Here is a 17,746-nt window from a genome sequence, read left to right on the forward strand (position 1 = left end):
TATTTCTACAGCCCTCTTTCTGTTGCTCTGACATTCATCCACAGCACACCACCCAGCACCAAAGCTCCTCTTCCTCCCTGAGGAAGCCACATGCATCACGGCTCCTGATTCCATTGCTAAAACATCAGCTTTGCCTGATGGATGTTCTAGTGTTAGATTGGTTTAAAGTTTCAAATTCCTGTCTTTAGCATGCCCTAAATCCGACCTTCTTAGAGAAACAGAATAAACAACACTCCAACCTATTCTTTCCTCAGGCAGATCACTCCTCAACTCTGTCTCCTTGCCAGAAAGTTTTTTACAAGTCTGAAAACAGCTAGAGTCCCTTGTCAGACCTTAATCTGAATAGCAGGGAAAAACAATTTTAACTATGAATTGGACTTATCCATTTGTCAGTTACCTATTAATCATAACTAAAAGCATGATTAAGCTGTCACTAAGAAATCCACAAAAGCCCTGTAATTGTACTAATGCATTCGACTGTTATTTCTTCACACACACACAAAAACACACAAAAACATGATCCAGAGTATTCTAAAGTCCAGAAAGGACTTGGGAGCTTTAGATCAATCTGTTTTTTTTACAGATAAGAATTCTGAGGAACAAAAAGATAAAGACTCTTAAACCATGAACAAAAGATTGAATAAGAAGGACCACATAAAAACGCTTAACTTCTGAATAGCGAGAGACATAGCAGTAAAACTTAAAAGATAATTAACCACGGAACAATTTTCAGCAAAGCTTCCAGACTAAGACAGACTAGGAAGAAGGACCTGGCCACCCACTTCTGAAAGAATTGACCCTGAAAACCCTGTGACCAGCAGAGGAACATTGTGGTAGCACCTGAAGGTGAGAGGATGGGACAAAGAGACTGGGCAGAGTTCTGCTCTGCTACACACAGGGTCCCGAGAGTCAGAAAGGATTCGCCCTCACTGACAGCAAACATCCTTGTGCAGATTTTTGTGTGGACATATGTTTTCAACTCCTTTGGGTAAATACTAAGGAGGACAATTGCTGTATAGTATGGTAAGAGTATGTTTAGTTTTGTAAGAAGCTACCAAACTGTCTTCCAAAGTGTTTGCATCATTTTGCATTCCCGCCAGCAAGGAATGAGAGTTCCTGTTGCTTCACATCCTCACCAGCATTTGGTGTTGTCAGTGTTCCAGATTTTGGCTATGCATATAGTTGTGTATCTCATTGTTTTAATTTGAATTTGCCTCATGACATATGATAGGGGTATCTATTCTTATGCTTACTTGCCATTGCATATGTTCTTAGGTGAACTGTCTGGTAAGGATTTTGACCCATTTTTTAATCAGGTTCATTTTCTTATTGTTGAATTTTAAGAGTTCTTTGTATATGTTGGATAACAATCCTTTATCAGATGTATGTTTTGCAAATATTTTCTCCCAGCCTGTGGATCGTCTTCTCAATTTCTTGACACACAATGGAATTCTACAAAGCTTTTAAAAGGAAAAGGCTAGATCTGCAGATACTGATGCAGAAACACAAGAACAGAATGCTAGAGTGAGACTTCTCTTATTTTGTTAATTTGTTCCTTTCTCTACTTTTCTGAATCTTCTAAGCTTTTTCTGGATGGTAGAAGAGGTTTTAGGTAATTTATCCCAATTTGCTCTTTTATAGTGCCTTCATTTTAAGTTAAAACAAAAACCAGAAACTAAAATATTTTAATGTAGTCTTTCAAGGAAGTCTTTCAAAGAAGCTAAGAACATATCAGGTCCCTCAAATCTCATCCTGCCTTTCTCGCTACTTGCTTATGGGATGCTGTTCTCCATCTGGCTAAATATTTTAGTTTCCTTAACATGCTTTATTCTAGCTTACGATTTGCCTATTTTGTTCCCAAGTTGCCTCACCTTCCTTGTCATATCCGTAATTTCTCCTCATCTCCAAAAATCCATCCAAGTGTAGTTTTTTCTAGAAAGCATTTAATTTTCAGGGTAGAGTTAAGCTCTTCCTTTCTGGATTCCAATAGCGCTCATAATTCTTTTACAGGCTGTACCATGTTGTTATGATTATTAATTTTTTATGTCTTTTTTGAAAGCCTGTAAGCATCTGGAGGGCAGGATTTTTTATCCAACTCAATAAATAAACAAAAGCATAGTGTCTTGCATGGTATCTGGAATGTAGTAAAAACTTAAAATGTTTGATGAGTGAATTAATTTTTAATGAAAATGATTTACCCTCAAGATAAGAGCCGTCAGAAGGACACTCATATTTCAGCTCCTCGAGGAATATGGTGGATACAGTGGTGAAGAACATGACTCTATAGTAAGACTGCGTTATTTAGCTCTCAGCTCTGTCCTTTACTAGCTATATAATCTTGGGCCAATTATTGAATCTCTCCATCTCTCTTTTTTACCCTATAAAGTATGGATAATACTAGAATCTATATTATAGACTCGGTGTGGATTACATGAAATAAAACATGTAAAGAGTTTAGAATAGTGCCTAGAACATAATAAAAACTAAATATATATTATGTTTTAATATTATTATATTAGCTCCACTCTCTGATTTTTTCTTAAATGGCAGAGAGAATTGGAATTAGCTTATGTCTTTATTGGGTCAACATTGGTATATTTTGATGGCAGACTAATTGGCCACTGGAACCCTATCACTTTCTCTGCATATGAGTCTTGATGTTTATTTCCTTGTTTTGGATGCCAAGCTTCCATTTTCTTCTTCAGTTCATACTTCTAGGCTGTGATTTGTTTCAATGAGATAGGAATTGTGTTCCTGATCCTTGAATATCCGTCCTTGTCTTGTAGGCCTGCTGCTCTCCAGGGCTCAGCTCGTATATCATCCTGTTTTTATGTAGCTTTCTCAGAATGTCTCTCATGATTGTACATGAATCATAATGTGCTAAAGTTGATTGCTTGTTTATATTTACCACTAGACTATGCTTTTTCAGACTGGTGATCCTGTCTCATTATTCTGTTTCTTTAGTGCCTAGAACCAGGTTTGATGGTCTAGAAACATGCTAAAATCTTAACACGTGTTCATAACATTGGGTGATTATTACATTTTGCTTTCAAGACTTACACAAAAAATTCCTTCACTTAAAATGACTTCTCTGTAGTTCCTTTTATAGCTATGATAAATGTAATTTGCTAAGGTTTTTTTCAATCATTTATTTATTTGATAGAAATTAACTATACATCTACTAATTATATGCTAGACAAAACACTGTGAGAAAAACAAATATAATACAATGCATGGGTCCTGTCATTATGTAGCTGACAGCTTACTAGGAGAAACAAATCACAAATGAGTAACACAATCAATAAGAATGATATAAATAATGCGTCCAAAACAGAAAGTAGAGAGAGAATATGGTATGAGTTAATAGATGGGTGCAGTGGTGTGCTGACCATTATTTTACTAACCAGATGTCAGAATAAAAACCTCGATTTGTAGCATTTGACAATTTCAAGGTATAAATAGTCCTACCATGGCTGATTTCAAGCTACAGCTTGAGGTCATGGAAGCAAAGTTGGGAAATGATGTACACATTAGATCTTTCTAGCCTGTGTGGGCTGGTTCCAGCACACTCTGGATGGGAGAGATGGTTATAGACAGGAATGGTCTGGGCAAACTTTATGGAGGTAGTAAAAATTGAAGCTAGTCTTGAAGATTGGATAGAAATGAGATAAGTCAAGGAATATATGTTACAGGTTTGGAGAATGGTAAAGCAATGCATATAGGCAGGAATAAATGTGGGATCTTCTGGCAAATATACTCCGCACAAAGTACATGCTCAATAAATATATTTGTGAATAATTGAACGGCAGTGAATAAACCATCTGATTGAAGAAATGAGTCTCTGTAAGAAGAGACTTGAGAGGAAAGTTCAGGTGCCACAGAATACACAGAGTCCACAGGCCTCTATCTTTCTTTATAACGACGCTTCTTCCTCCTGTCCCTCCCCAGAATCTTCATTAGCTTGGCTGTGTAGGCTGAATGAGAAATTACTTTGACAAATTTTTGAGTTATTTTAATAATCATACAGAGATTTAATAGTAAGATAGGAATAGCAGAAGATTCTAAGAGGACAGAAAATTTTAATTTGCAAAGGTGGTAGAGTGGCTTCTAAAAGCCATACATCTGCATAATGGCTTTATCTGTGTTAAAAATGACTCTAGACATTGACTTCAATTGTAGTATTTTCCATAAATATAAATATATTTATAAACATATTATTTATAAATTTTTTCTCTTATCTGGTATAGAAACATGGAATTTGGTAGTTTGGCAGGGTTCAGCAAGCTTTTTCTGTAAAGGGCCAGAAAGTAGGTATTTTCTACTTTGTGGGCCATATGGTTTTGGTCACAAGTTCTCAACTCTGCTATTGTAGTGTGAAAGCCATAGAAAATATGTAAATGAATGATTGTGGCTGTGTTCCAATAAAACCTTGTTTACAAATAAGGAAAAAGATTTGGCCTATGAACCATAGTTAGCCAATTCCTTGCCTAGGGCATGGTGGCGTCTAGGAAATCTAGAATTCTTTAAAGTTCATGAAACAACACTAAAGATCAAAAAATGCCAAAAATTTACAAGGACAATGCAAAATAAAACTGACTTGGTAAAAAGAATTCAATCTATCTTTTCTGGTGAGAGGTTCTTTCCAACCCTCTTCCTCCCTCCTTTATGTATGGGTATAGGTAGTTAGGATGCTATGTTGCAATCACAGTTTTGATGCTTATGCATTTGCTTAAAAACTGATTTCTGAATAAAACCTGACTTGGGATATTACTTAACTACTATAATATTAGAGTTGCCTGAAGGCGATAACAATCCGCCCAATAATGTCTCAGGCTCATGGTCACTTTCTTACTTGATATTATGTCCATGTTCCTGGGAACACAAGTGAGATGGAGATGGTGATAAGAGGAGTAAAACAACTAATTTTCAATTTCGGTTTCCTTATCTTTAAAACAGGAAAAATAGAACCTGTTATATTTACCAAACAGAATGACAGTATTATCTTAATGGCAGGTATAAATCTGTGCCCTTTATTTATTAGCTGTTGTAAGAAAATTATATTAGAGGAGACGAAAAGAGAGCCCTACATTTGTGTGTCCGGATTTGATGCTTTATTTCCTTTTCTCTTCTTGAAGAATTCCAGAAACAAACAGCTGACCTTCCTCCATGCTTTCCTTTCTGCTATCATCACCTATAATTAGGTCTGAAATCTATGTGGCTAAGACATTGCACATGTAATGAAAGAGGGTTAATAAGGGGAAAGAAAGGTCCGGGAGAATTAAATTGCATTAAACAAGATGGTTGGGCCATAGCGCATCCTGTCTGGAGAATTAATCATGAAATGCTCAGGCCAATGACTGAGATTGAAGACTATGTCTGCTTATATGTGAAGGTCTGAGGTTGGAAAAGAAATAACAATAACATTGCCAGAGAGAAAAAAATATAGTGATGAGAGATGGAGTAGATTAATGCCCTACCCAGGTGGCCTTAGATCCCTCACACCAGCTGTGTATGCCCACCTCCTTGATTCTACATGCGTTACTCCTAACCACATGTGTCTGCAACCTTCAGAAGATTGCCCGTGCACACTGGAGCTTCATAGCCTGTCTGGAATGGGCTCGTGCCTGGGAGCTTCCCAACTCCTACCTCAGGGAACCCTCTAGCCAAAGGCTGTTTAGTATGGGAGTACAGTAACGGTTCCTTTGTCTTAAGGCAAGAGAAATTGAGGGATACTTCACATTCTCCCACGATCTGCCTGAGTCTGGGACTTCAAGTGAAATTGTATTGTACTCTCATTTGGCTTCTTCCTCCTTCTCCTGCTTTACCCATTCTCTTGCTGGTTTCTCTCGCATAAAACATCTGCATCCAAATCCTTAGTTGGGGTCTGTTTCTGGGAGAACCCGATCTGAGACAATAGACTACCGTAATTCCTTAGCTTCTATGTAATAGCTAAAGTCACACTACATTTAACACCAATAAGCACATAATTTATGAAGAAGGTTAACCAACCTGTCAACAAACGCATGGTGAAGAAGAAAAAGAGGGTCGTTGGCAGATCCCTGTACCTGAGAGATCGTTCCATTCATATAGATGTGCAAGCCATTGTGCATACTGCTTCGAAAGGCGTCTGCTATCCCCGTAAGTGGACTAGCAAATCCTGTTAGTAGAAAGAAAATTGAAAAAAAAATTTAGTTTGACTTAATGATTGAAAATCTAAGTGATTATCTTAGTTGGTTTACAACTGCAATTGAAAGCTTAATTCAAAGCAATAAAATCAATAATAAAATTCATTCTGCATTGGGATTCTTTACATTCTGGATATCCAATGACAATTTAATAAATCTTTGTGGAATTGAATGGTGTTAGCCTGTGTACGATGGGCTGATTAACCAGATGGAATAGGCTGAGCCAATTTGTGCTCCCTCCTGTTGCTTCTGCCTATTATTCCTCTTTTAGATAGGGAGAAGTATAAGACTTTTTTAATACTAATCAGCACAGCCACTCTCACTTCAATCAGTAACAGCACTTAGAGCAGATCTTTCCAGGTTGTTATGTGTCCCCTTGGTTTCCGGTTCGGGTGGTGACTTAATTTTGGTTTCTGGTTCCAGAAAAAGCATAAAATTTGTAACCTTCCACATTACAATTCATCTTCAACAGTCTGGGAGACTTCAGGGCATAATGTGTTTGATTTTGCAAAATATTAATTTCAAAGTTAATCAGAACTCCATTAAAGGGTTCCACTCATTGCATCCAGAATACTAATTTACAATAATAGCTATTATTTTCTGAATGTTAATTACGCTAAATGCTTTCGTGACATATGTTCACCAATCTTTACAGAAACTCTGTCGATTAGAAATTATTATCCCCATTGGAAAGAAGACAAAACTGAGGCTTAGAGAAGTTCTGAGTTTCCCAAGGCTACGCAGTTAGTGGTAGAGTTGGGATTTTAACCCATGTCAATTAAGGTCAATTAAGGGTCAAGATCTGAGCTCTTGATATTTTGTGTCCTCTCTTGAGTACTCCCTGGGAAGAGGTAGAGAAAATACCATTTCAGGGTCCATTCAGGCAAAACATACAACTTATGTAGAACTCACATTCAGAACCAGACAGAAAAGTCAGAGTAACAAAGTTAAATCATAAGCAGGAACCAAACAGGGGAAAAATGGCCGAAGGCACATTATTGAATTTCAGAATTTAGAAATAGCAAGCAAGCAGAAACTGTGAGTAAGATTATAATAATAACAATTTTTAAAAGGTAGGATAGACACAGTGAAGGCATTACAATTTGGACAGGTGAGGTTGAGCTACATTCTATACAGTTAGGATTATTTTGTTGTCAACGTCTTCATTTTTAAAGGTGCAGCTCTTGACTTTTGCATTTGATGCTTTGTGCTGTCCCACCATTGTGGCTCCTAGTACTTCTGCCTCCTCAGCCTGGGATTTTTCCCTCCTTTTGACCTTTTTGTGTGCAGTCTTGGAGACCATACCAAGCCTCGCTCTCTCCGGTCGCTTAGCCTAAGAACATGCACTTCCCTGCCTCTGAACTCTCTTGTCTATGACAACTTTCATGATTATGTACACATGACACTTACTGTGTCAGGAAGTGTCCAAGAGCTGGACATGATTAATTTCATATACCCTTCAGAATGATCCTGCAAATTAGGTACCTTTATATAGACTTGGAAAAAGGAGCTTAGAGAGGTCAAGTAACTTATCTAAGATTAAAAAGCAAATAAGAGGAGTTGAGATTGAAACATGAGGGTGATTTATTCTAGAGCTTCAGGTCTTAAATGAAATGGTTTACTGCCTTTCCTATGTAGCAATAAATCACATATCATGGAGGACAAACTTCTGTACAACAATGTCTTTAGGCTTTTATCCTTGAGTAGTACCAAATGAAAGTTTTAAAACCACATTTTATGTATGCTCTCACCTATTTTAAGTAGATTATGAATTATTTTAATCATAATTGTAAATAGTTTCAGAGGATATAATTTCAGGGTTATTGCAAATAGCATAAATTTAGAAAAAAATTTAATATCACTTAAAAAAATGTATTCACCTTATTTACCATCATCCATATCAAAAATACCTAAACAAACTTTATTGTAGTCTGAAATTTTATGAGATTCTCTTTTTTCACTTGATCTCATGTTTTTATTCAATTTTCCCATAGAGTTATACCTAAATGTCAAAGAAGTTATAGTTGAAAGATTAAAAAAAATTTTTATATCAGCCTATCCTACTTTCCTGCAAAAAAAATAGGTATAAAAATAAAAATTACTTTTTAAAAATTTCATGTGACCATTAATCTATCTTCTGCATTAAATAATCCTTAAAAAGTTTAGTAATAAACAACACAGTAAAATCACATAAATATATAAATATTTTGTAAAATAATTATTAAATTACAAAAGTAAAATTTTATTGAAAATTCATTTCTTAATAATATTGAGGAAAGGTTAATTAAAAGTTCATTCAGATATCCATGGATGAATATTATTCATTGCTAGAAAGGATAAAATTTGGCATAAATTCTATTGTAAATTTTAAAAAATAAATTTAAGTCCTGAGAAAACTTTGCTCTCATAAATAACTACAGGAAAGTGAAAAGATTTTTTATAGTAATGTGATTTAATTATTTGAACTCCTTTTTAGTTATATATGCCAAAAATGACATAGTTTCATCATCAAAATAATCTGATCTATCAGCTGATAACTCAATCAGGAATTCTTTAATAAAAATAATCTTATAAATTATTAGTTTATTTAGAAACCAGCTAACGTGCAAGATGTTTTCTACCTGGTCATTAAAGTCAATCCCTTTAGCAATGCTGACACCAATATTTTGAATTCTCCACTTGTTTAGCACTTTGTAAGTTTTTTTTTTTTAAAGATTGGCACCCGAGCTAACAACTGTTGTCAATCCTTTTTTTTTTTTTCAGCTTTTTTCTCCCCAAATCCCCCCAGTGTATAGTTGCATATCTTTTTAATTGTGAGTCCTTCTAGTTGTGGCACGTGGGACGCCACCTCACCGTGGCCTGATGAGCGGTGTCATGTCCGAGCCCAGGATCTGAACCGGTGAAATCCGAAATCCCCAGCCGCCAAAGCGGAGCACGTGAACTTACCAGTGGGCCACGGGGCCAGCCCCCTGCACTTTGTAAGTTTTTACCCCTTCTGGGAAGGCACTGTGTTGAGAATGGATTCAGCAGAGATGAGAGGGGTGCCTTCCTTCTGAAAACTCAGAGAAGGGAGATTCTGAAAGGGGCGGTTTAAGGAGAATCTTCAGGAGCCTTCTCAGATTCATTCTAGAAAAGAAATACTTGGGAAGAGGACCTAGAAATAAACTTCCTTCAAACTCTCTGGGCCAGGTACCCTTTAGAGAGCCTTAGAGAACCCGCTGTAGTGTGTCCATCCCAGTTTGAAGATACTGCTGTAGAGAAAAGACTTTCAGAGCTAAGCAGATCTGGGTTTAAGTTCTATATTACTGGCCGAAAGTATGATCTTTGTCAAGTTAGTTCTCTTTTTTGAGCCTCAGTTTCTTCATTGGTAAGAGAAGAAATAATTAAGCCCATCTCTAGGATTCTGGTGAGCATTAGTTTTGATAGCAAGAGTGAAACACCTAGTATAGAATCTGGTGCAAAATGGATGCTTCCTGAGGAGTAGCTATCATTTCTATAAGCTCATTGCATTTGATAAATGGGCACTCATCATGAGAACTACTAAGCAAAAATATGGGGCACTTCCACTGCAGAAAAGCCTCCTTACCACAACTCCCCATCATAGGACCCATCTCAATGCCAGGCATCTCTCCGTTGAGCTGAACTCCTTTGCTCTACAGAAACCTGCCTGCTGTTTGCCCTCATCCAAACATTAGGTGCTCCTAGGTGAACCTAGAAAGTAGGATTGCCATTCTAAGAATGTTTTCAGCAAGCCTAGTGTTTCTTTACTCACTTCTTTTGCTAACTTGCCAGATGTTGCATCTGGGAAAGCCTCTTAATGTTATTAAGGAAGGACATTCAAATAAGAAGACATGGTGTTTGTCAGAATACATTGTGATATGTGCTCAGAAATAGTTCAAGGGTCCAGGTGGAACAAGTACCCAGCCTCTTTGTGTTATGTGCCAGATTGTTAATGTAGACAAACTGATTATAGTAACAATTTTAAATGAACTAAGCATTTGTTGTCTCTTCAAATAGACTGGATATGTCTCAGAAGTAGAAAGCAAGTCCTTGGCTTTGATTTTGCACAGTCAAAAGCCAAGCCTTGCACATCTTTGTATTTATTTATTTATTTATTTATTTATTTATTTAGAGCAAGATTAGCCCTGAGCTAACATCTGCCACCAATCCTCTTCGTTTTCCTAAGGAAGATTGGCCCTGAGCTAACATCTGTGCTCATCGTTCTTTACTTTATACGTGGGGCCTGCCACAGCAAGTCTTGACAAGCAGTGTGTAGGTCCGCACCTGGGATCTGAACCGACAAACCCCAGGCCGCCAAACCAGAATGTGCGAATTTAACCGCTGCGCCACCAGGCTGGCCCCACCTATATCCTTCCCTTATGCCGTGCTATAGAGATTGGGGATAGGAAAGATGCATTTCCCTCCGCACAATCTATACGAGACCTTCAAAGAGCTCTACTCTGCTACCTGTTAAGTGATAAAATAGAGAAAAATGTCATGGATGTGAATAACACAAAAATGTAAATAAATTATTTTCTGTTTACTTCTTCATCCAACTCATTTTTGGGCTGGTAAATCACCTTAAAACAATAAGAAACGATTGCACCAGCATCAGTAGCTTCTCTTGCTGCTATTTTATTCTCTTTTGGAAGAGCAAATCAAGGAGGAAATTGTAGGCACCAAACAAGAATAATTTATATATCAAGCCTAAATATCGTTCACGTGCGTGATCTCATTTGAAACTCAGGGCTACTTGTGATATGAATATTATTATGGTCCCAATTTTATAGATGAGGAAAGAAGTTTATAGAAGTTAAATAACACATCTAAATTCAAGATAGTAATTGAGGGAATCAAGGAACTGAATATAGCTCTCACTGATTTCAAAACTTGTGCTCTTTTCAGTACAACAGAGTTGGGTTGTGTCTGTACTGACTTGCTGACACACCTTAGAAACCTCTTTTTACTATGCACTATGAAATGAATTTATTGACTTGCTATTGCCATCCATTAACAGTAAGGTGCAGAATGTGGTGTTGCCTCACTCTGGTCCAAGGATTCCCCATGGATGGAAAGTCTAATAAGCCAGTGGGGACCTTGTTAGCAGCCACAGATGCCAACATGGCTCAAAGTTCTTTGAGAAGGGCAGTGACAGTTGCCCAAATTACTCTGTGTTATGCCTTCAAGTCTGCATGCTCCATCCCTATGGGAAATTAATAAACACAGCTTCAGGCTGATGATAACAATATGAAGCTGCAACTTGTCAATCCATCTCTTTTTCTCTTCCGTTTCATTCCCTATAGTACTCTGGAGAGTTTTTGTGTTTGTTTGTTTGTTTTTTAGTATTGATGCCTCTCTCCAACCCCTGGAGATTGAGATTTTAATTGGTACAGAGTGGGGCTCAGGCACTTAGAGGTTTTAAAACACCCCAGGTGATTCCAATGTGCAACGAGGGTTGAAATTCACCAGTTTAGGATAAATTACTCTCTATTTTCTAAACTTGAACTCACACTTTAAAAACTTTACCTCTAAATATATTATTTCCTTCACCTGAAATTTTCTCCTCCTAAATTCTGGGGGTCCAAAATTGCTCCTGTATTTAAAATCCCTTATCAAGTACTTCTTCCTTGAAATATTTCATACCAATAAGTGCTCCAATGTGTACCTTTGAAAATGAAGTTTTAAAAAATTGAGCAACTGCTATGTGGCAAGCACTGGGTGAGCATTTTCACGTATATCATCTTATTTAGTTCAGCATGCTTCTTTCTAGGAAGCTGGGTTATAGATGTTACACTTTATCATGCCGGTTAGATTTTGATATGAGAAAAAGTATGTAGTTAAATCTTCAGAACAGAGTACACTCAATTTATCTGATTTAATTTGATTTTAAGTGTATATCTAACCTATTTTAACATTTCATATAGTTTCAGAGATGTAATTGGACGAAAAAAAAAGCAAAAAGAAGATAGAAAAATCTACGTTAGTGCATCTAAAGATGAAGAGAAGTGACTGTTAGAGCCCCTGGCCATATTCCCCCTAATTTACTTTCCTAATATACAACTTAATTCAGTAACTATTAAGTGCATAGCCTCACTAGATTACACACAATGATTTTAGGAGATTGTATTTGATGGCTGAGTACTTTAAACAGGCTTATAATTTAAACTACTTGCAGCAGAAATAAAGCATTGCAGATCAAAAATGATCTCAGATTTAAGCAACTTTCTAGGTACAGTGGAAGCATTAACTTTCAACCCAATTTTAAGTTTTCTCAAAGTGCTAGCTCTACAGTCATAAAAGTAATTAAGTAGCATTTATGTTTATTAGAAAAATGCTTTTAATTTGACTCAGGAAATTCTTTCAACTATGGGGAACAGAGCAATGATGTAAATGTGGTGGCGGGTGATTGTTTCTTACCATATAATTATTAGATGATAAATAGTTAAGGTCACAAATGCTCCACAAATTCTGTGCTTCTGAAAAGTGTGGTCCCAGAGCCAGAAATGGCACCTGTAAACTCGTTAGAAATGTAAATGCTCTAGTCCCAGCAGAGAACTATTGAATCAAAAAATCAGTGGGATTCACCATTTGTATTAACAAGTCTTCCAGGTGATTCAAATGCACACTGAAGTTTGAGAACCACTGCAGTTATCATTTTCACTGTTTGCACAAAGACAGTGGTGAGTCAGTCATAACGAATCATAGCCAACTCCATAAACTCAACAAAGGAGAGCGACAGAACTATTGCATGTTACCATTTTAAATTGTTTATTCTTTTAAACATCAGACTAATTTCTCCTCTTGGGTAATCTCAATGTTTGTGTATGTGTGTATGTGCCTGTGTACAAATATAATTATTTTTTTATATACATGTTATAAATACACAGCATATACATAATTTACATCACACAGTGATTTTTTTCAACATTTCTTAGATCTCATCCCCAGTTTATGAATACATCTATAAAGTTATCTTACACATCAACAATAATAGTCCATTTCTTCAATTAAAATTTGTTTGAAATTTATTTTAAGGTAAAATTTTATTATGGCTTTCTTTATTCTACGATTAGATTTGTGTGTTTGCTAAGACTCAGGAGCATAGAACCACTCAACAGAGTCACTTAGTTCACTAAATTGCGCAGATTGAAATCAGCGAAGGTCTTTGTAGACAAAGTATTATTCAAGCTGTACTCTCTTCCCTGCTCTTCGCTTACAACTGAATTGAGCCTACCTGATACATTTGGTATATTTCATCAGGTGTATTAAAACTTTGATAATACATTAATGTTAATGCTAATTGTTTTTGAAGCAAAGATAGGGTAACCAACATGCTAGTCCCTGTTTGCCCCAGACGGTTCTGGTTTTACCACTGAAAGTCCTGTGTCCTAGGTGGGACTTGCTTCATAAGCATGCAGCTGAGTGTCCCCCACCCAGAACTACCCATACTTGTTTTAATACTCTGCTGTTGCTATCTTGAAATTCTTGGTAACTTTTGGACCAGATGCTCCATGTTTTCATTTGACAGTGGGCCTGCAAATTATGTAGCTTGTCCTGGACCTGGGAAACCCCACAGTCCCAGGCAGACAAGGATCCTTAGTCACTCTGCAAAGGTTCTGTATAACATCTCTTCATTGGCTTGATTTGATAGGGTATTTCTACAATACACAAGTCAATTAAATCATTTAAGTGTATCCTACTACTGCATTTATGGCTTTGCTTCCTTTTTTTTTTTGCTGAGGAAGATTCATGCAGAGCTAATATCTGTTGCCAATCCTCCTGGGTTTTTTTGCTTGGGAAAGACCAGCCCTGAGCTAATATCTATGCCAGCCATCCTCCATTTTGTATGTGGGACACCTCCACAGCATGGCTAGCGAGCAGAATTGGTCTGCGCCTGAGATCTGAACACGCAAACCCAGGCCACTAAAGTGGAGTGTACAGAACTTTAACAACTTGGACACAGGGCCGGGCCCTATGTTTTTTCTTTTTAATTAGGCAAGATCATTTAATGATAGTTTCATATACAAGTCACAGATTTGCTACATATTTATAATTTACCTAATGAATATTATAACATATTTGTATTACATGGTATAGTTTACAAAACACTTTCAGGCACATTTTCTCATTTGACATTCCCAGTAGCGTAATAACAAAGGATTAATAACCAGATCTTAGGGCTGGCCCAGTGGCTTAGTGGTTAAGTCTGCACGCTCTGCTTCACGGCCTGAGGTTTGCAGGTTCAGATCCTGGGCGTGGACTATGCACCGCTCATCAAGTCATGCTGTGGTTGTGTCCCACATACAAAATAGAGGAAGACTGGCACAGATTTTAGCTCAGGGACAGTCTTCCTCAAGCAAAAAGAGGAAGATAGGCAACGGATTTTAGCTCAGGGCCAATCATCCTCACCAAGGGGGAAAGAAAAAGATTAATACCCAGATCGCAAAGGAGAAATGGAGGGGTGGAGAATATGTTGGTTTATAGTATCTGTCAATTTCCATAGTGTGAATGTTCCCTTAATTGTTAATTTTAAGGTACTGCTTGATATCATTGAGTAAAGACTTGGGAAAAGATGCTATCAGCTCTCACAGTAGATAGGAGTCAGCTCGAGCACACCATTAGGATATTCCACATAAGGGAGATAGAGTAAGTATCAAGACACTTGTCCTGCAAATGAAGATACTGAGATCAGGAATCTAGATGACACGTTAAAGGTTACATGTTTTCTGAGTGGCTAATGCCAAGACTATATCCTCAACTGTCCCATTCCAAATCCGTGTCCTTCCCCCTATACCATTCTGTTTTTCTTATCTCTCATATGAATAAATTTGTATGTAGGGATTTAGCTATGAGAGCATACATATGCCATGGATGAAAAAATTCTCATCAAATAAAGTTACAGTCACGTGTCGCTTGAGGAGGGGATACATTCTGAGAAATGTGTCATTAGTTGATTTTGTCACTGTGCAAACATCATAGAGTGTACTTACACGAATCTAGACGGTATAGCTTACTACACACCTAGGCTATACAGTGCTGATCTTAGGGGACCACCGTCGTACATGTGGCCTGTCATTGACAGACACGTCATTATGCAGTGCAGGACTGAAGTTGCAGGAAAGCATAATTAACAAAGATTCTACTTATATTAAATTAAAGGTAATCATTTTTAAGATGCTTTGATTAAAATCACTTAAATATATGTTTGAATTTTTCACAAATGTGTTTGTATTTATCAACCTTCAATTTCAAATAGGATCTTCCCTATGTTTGCATATCACAAAGCCTCATTTTCACAATTTAATTATAAATGGAAATATGATGCACATATTTTCTTATGTCACTTCATTACTACTTAATTACCACGTGGCAACAAAGATTACTGCATCGCAACACCTTCAACTCCCGTGGGGGCATTAGGCTGTTTCCTTGTGTTCGTATGAAATTTAATTCTCACAGTAACTCTGTAAAGAATATATCATTAGACCAACTTTCCGGTGGTAAAACTAAGGCTGAAAGAGGCAAGGTAGTTTGTCCAAGGTCTTTCAACTGGTAAGTGGCAGAGCAGGGATTTGGGCTGATGATCTACCAGTTTCAAAGCACTGCTCTTAATTATTCTGTTACACTTCCTTACTTGGTATAGAGCTCTTAGTTGTACTAAAATATAAAATCAATGAAATGACAATAGTTCTTCTTTTCTAATTCCAACAGTACCCTTGTTTCCCTGAATTCTTTTCATGAAAAAAGCTGAGGCACCTGATCCAACCCAGTTTTCCTTAATGTATTTTTTCAGGGTCCATAAGGCCCTATCGTGGTGGTTCCTATGGTCCCTCTCCCTTTGGATGAGGACTATAGCAGCTTCCTATCACAGGGCTTCAGATGGCATACAGTCCGCTGGATCAATCAGATTTCTGTCATAAAACACAGAGGAGGCCCAAGTTCTTAGGTGGTGCCCCCAATGTGTAAGGCCAGATGTTCACCTCCTTAAGCCCAATGTTTGTTTCTGTCAAATTTAATTCCATTGCTGAATTTCAAAAGTTTGTGGAAAGATATAATTACCTCTCAGAGATTGCTTTTAAAAGTCGTTCTAAGTAGAAACTACTATCAGTTTGTTACATTTGCATATCAGCTCAATTTAGGACTAATGCTTTTCTGAAACAATTTTTGTTCACTGGAAGTCTCAAATACTGGTCTACTCCACTCTTTAGAATTCAGTTTCTATATAGAGCTAGAAAATTAGACTGTGTATCAGCATGTAAGACAGTGACTTTATTACTTATGAAATTTTCCCTTTGCAGAAACTGTTCTAAGTAATTTACAAATACTAACTCATGTAGTCTTTATAACAATCTTATAATAAGGTAGCTATTCTGATTATCCTCACTTTGTAAATGAAGGACTTCAGGTAAAGACAGGTTAAGCTTACCGAAAGTCATCTGGATGGTAAACGATGGTACTAAGATTTTAACCCAGATAGTGGGACTCTTACCACTACTCTCTGCTTCCTCTAAAACTTGGTCTCTCTATTTGGAAGATTTGGGGCCATGACCTCCCATGTTGATGATCCAATTTTGCTACCTATTAGCTGTGTGGCCTTGTCAATTTATTTAAATTCTCTGAATCTCAGTTCCCTCATCTATAAGATGAATGTAATAATAAATATGGTATAAGGCTTCTGAGAGGTGTAATTAAGATAATGGATGCAAAAGGTTGTTAGGAACTGAAAAAGTGGGTCTTTTTGATGTCAGCAGGTGTTAATTACAGAGACTCTCCGGGAATTTGTGAGACTCTTTTGTTGGGATATTGGAAAGAATTTGTAATTTTTTCCCTTTTTCTTCTTTGCATTTTACCTGACCTACTTCAACTCATCCTTGAGGATATCAGATCCTTGATCAGAGTTTCTCTGACAATAAACACTTGGTTAGGTCCCTCTACTTAATAACACTTAAGCTTCTCCGGTTTTAATCATTTGTTTCCTTCAGATTATAATTACTTATTCATGGTCCAGTTCTTTATTAGATTGTAAATTCTGAGAGAGAAGGCTGTGCATCACATTCACTAGTTATTCCTAGGGTATTGCAAAGTGGCTGCAGACGGTAAATATTTTATAAATGCTTCTTGAATAAATAAATATGCAATATTTATTTCTCTTTCTAAAATGTGTAACCCTAGTTGCTAGCATAGTTTTAAAATTGGTAAAGCTAACATTTTTTGGAACGTGCCCACAATGTTTCAAGATTTATGCCTGAGTACGATGGATCACGGCTCTGAATCTGGCTCTTATGTTATTGTTTAATAGGCTGTTCTCTCAATATTCTCCTGTTGGAATAATTAATCGTATATAGACAAAAGACCAAGCAGCTTGTATGAAAAATCGTTATGGTGTTGTTCAGCATGGAGGAGATAATAGTGGGTGGGAGAAGAAAAGAGATATGCGATTATTCATTTGAACAAAGCATGTTAATAGAAATAATTACCCATAAATCATGGAATACATTTTGGGGGATGCTATTGGGAAAGAAGAATATATGAGGCTAAGGGAAACAGAATTTCATGCTTTT

At 36.9% G+C, this 17,746-nt stretch overlaps 1 protein-coding gene across 1 annotated transcript in view; it reads right to left on the reverse strand.

Moving 5' to 3' along the window:
* The window catches only part of TYR (tyrosinase), a 91,926-nt gene that overhangs the window by 48,888 nt on the left and 25,292 nt on the right, over positions 1-17,746 (reverse strand). Inside the window, exon 3 of the mRNA XM_001492560.5 lies at positions 6,010-6,157. Within this exon, the coding sequence (XP_001492610.5) occupies positions 6,010-6,157 (148 nt within the window). The remainder of the gene's footprint in view (positions 1-6,009; positions 6,158-17,746) is intronic.

The sequence above is a fragment of the Equus caballus genome, chromosome 7 (genome assembly GCF_041296265.1).
Source record: "Equus caballus isolate H_3958 breed thoroughbred chromosome 7, TB-T2T, whole genome shotgun sequence".
Lineage (NCBI taxonomy): Eukaryota > Metazoa > Chordata > Mammalia > Perissodactyla > Equidae > Equus > Equus caballus.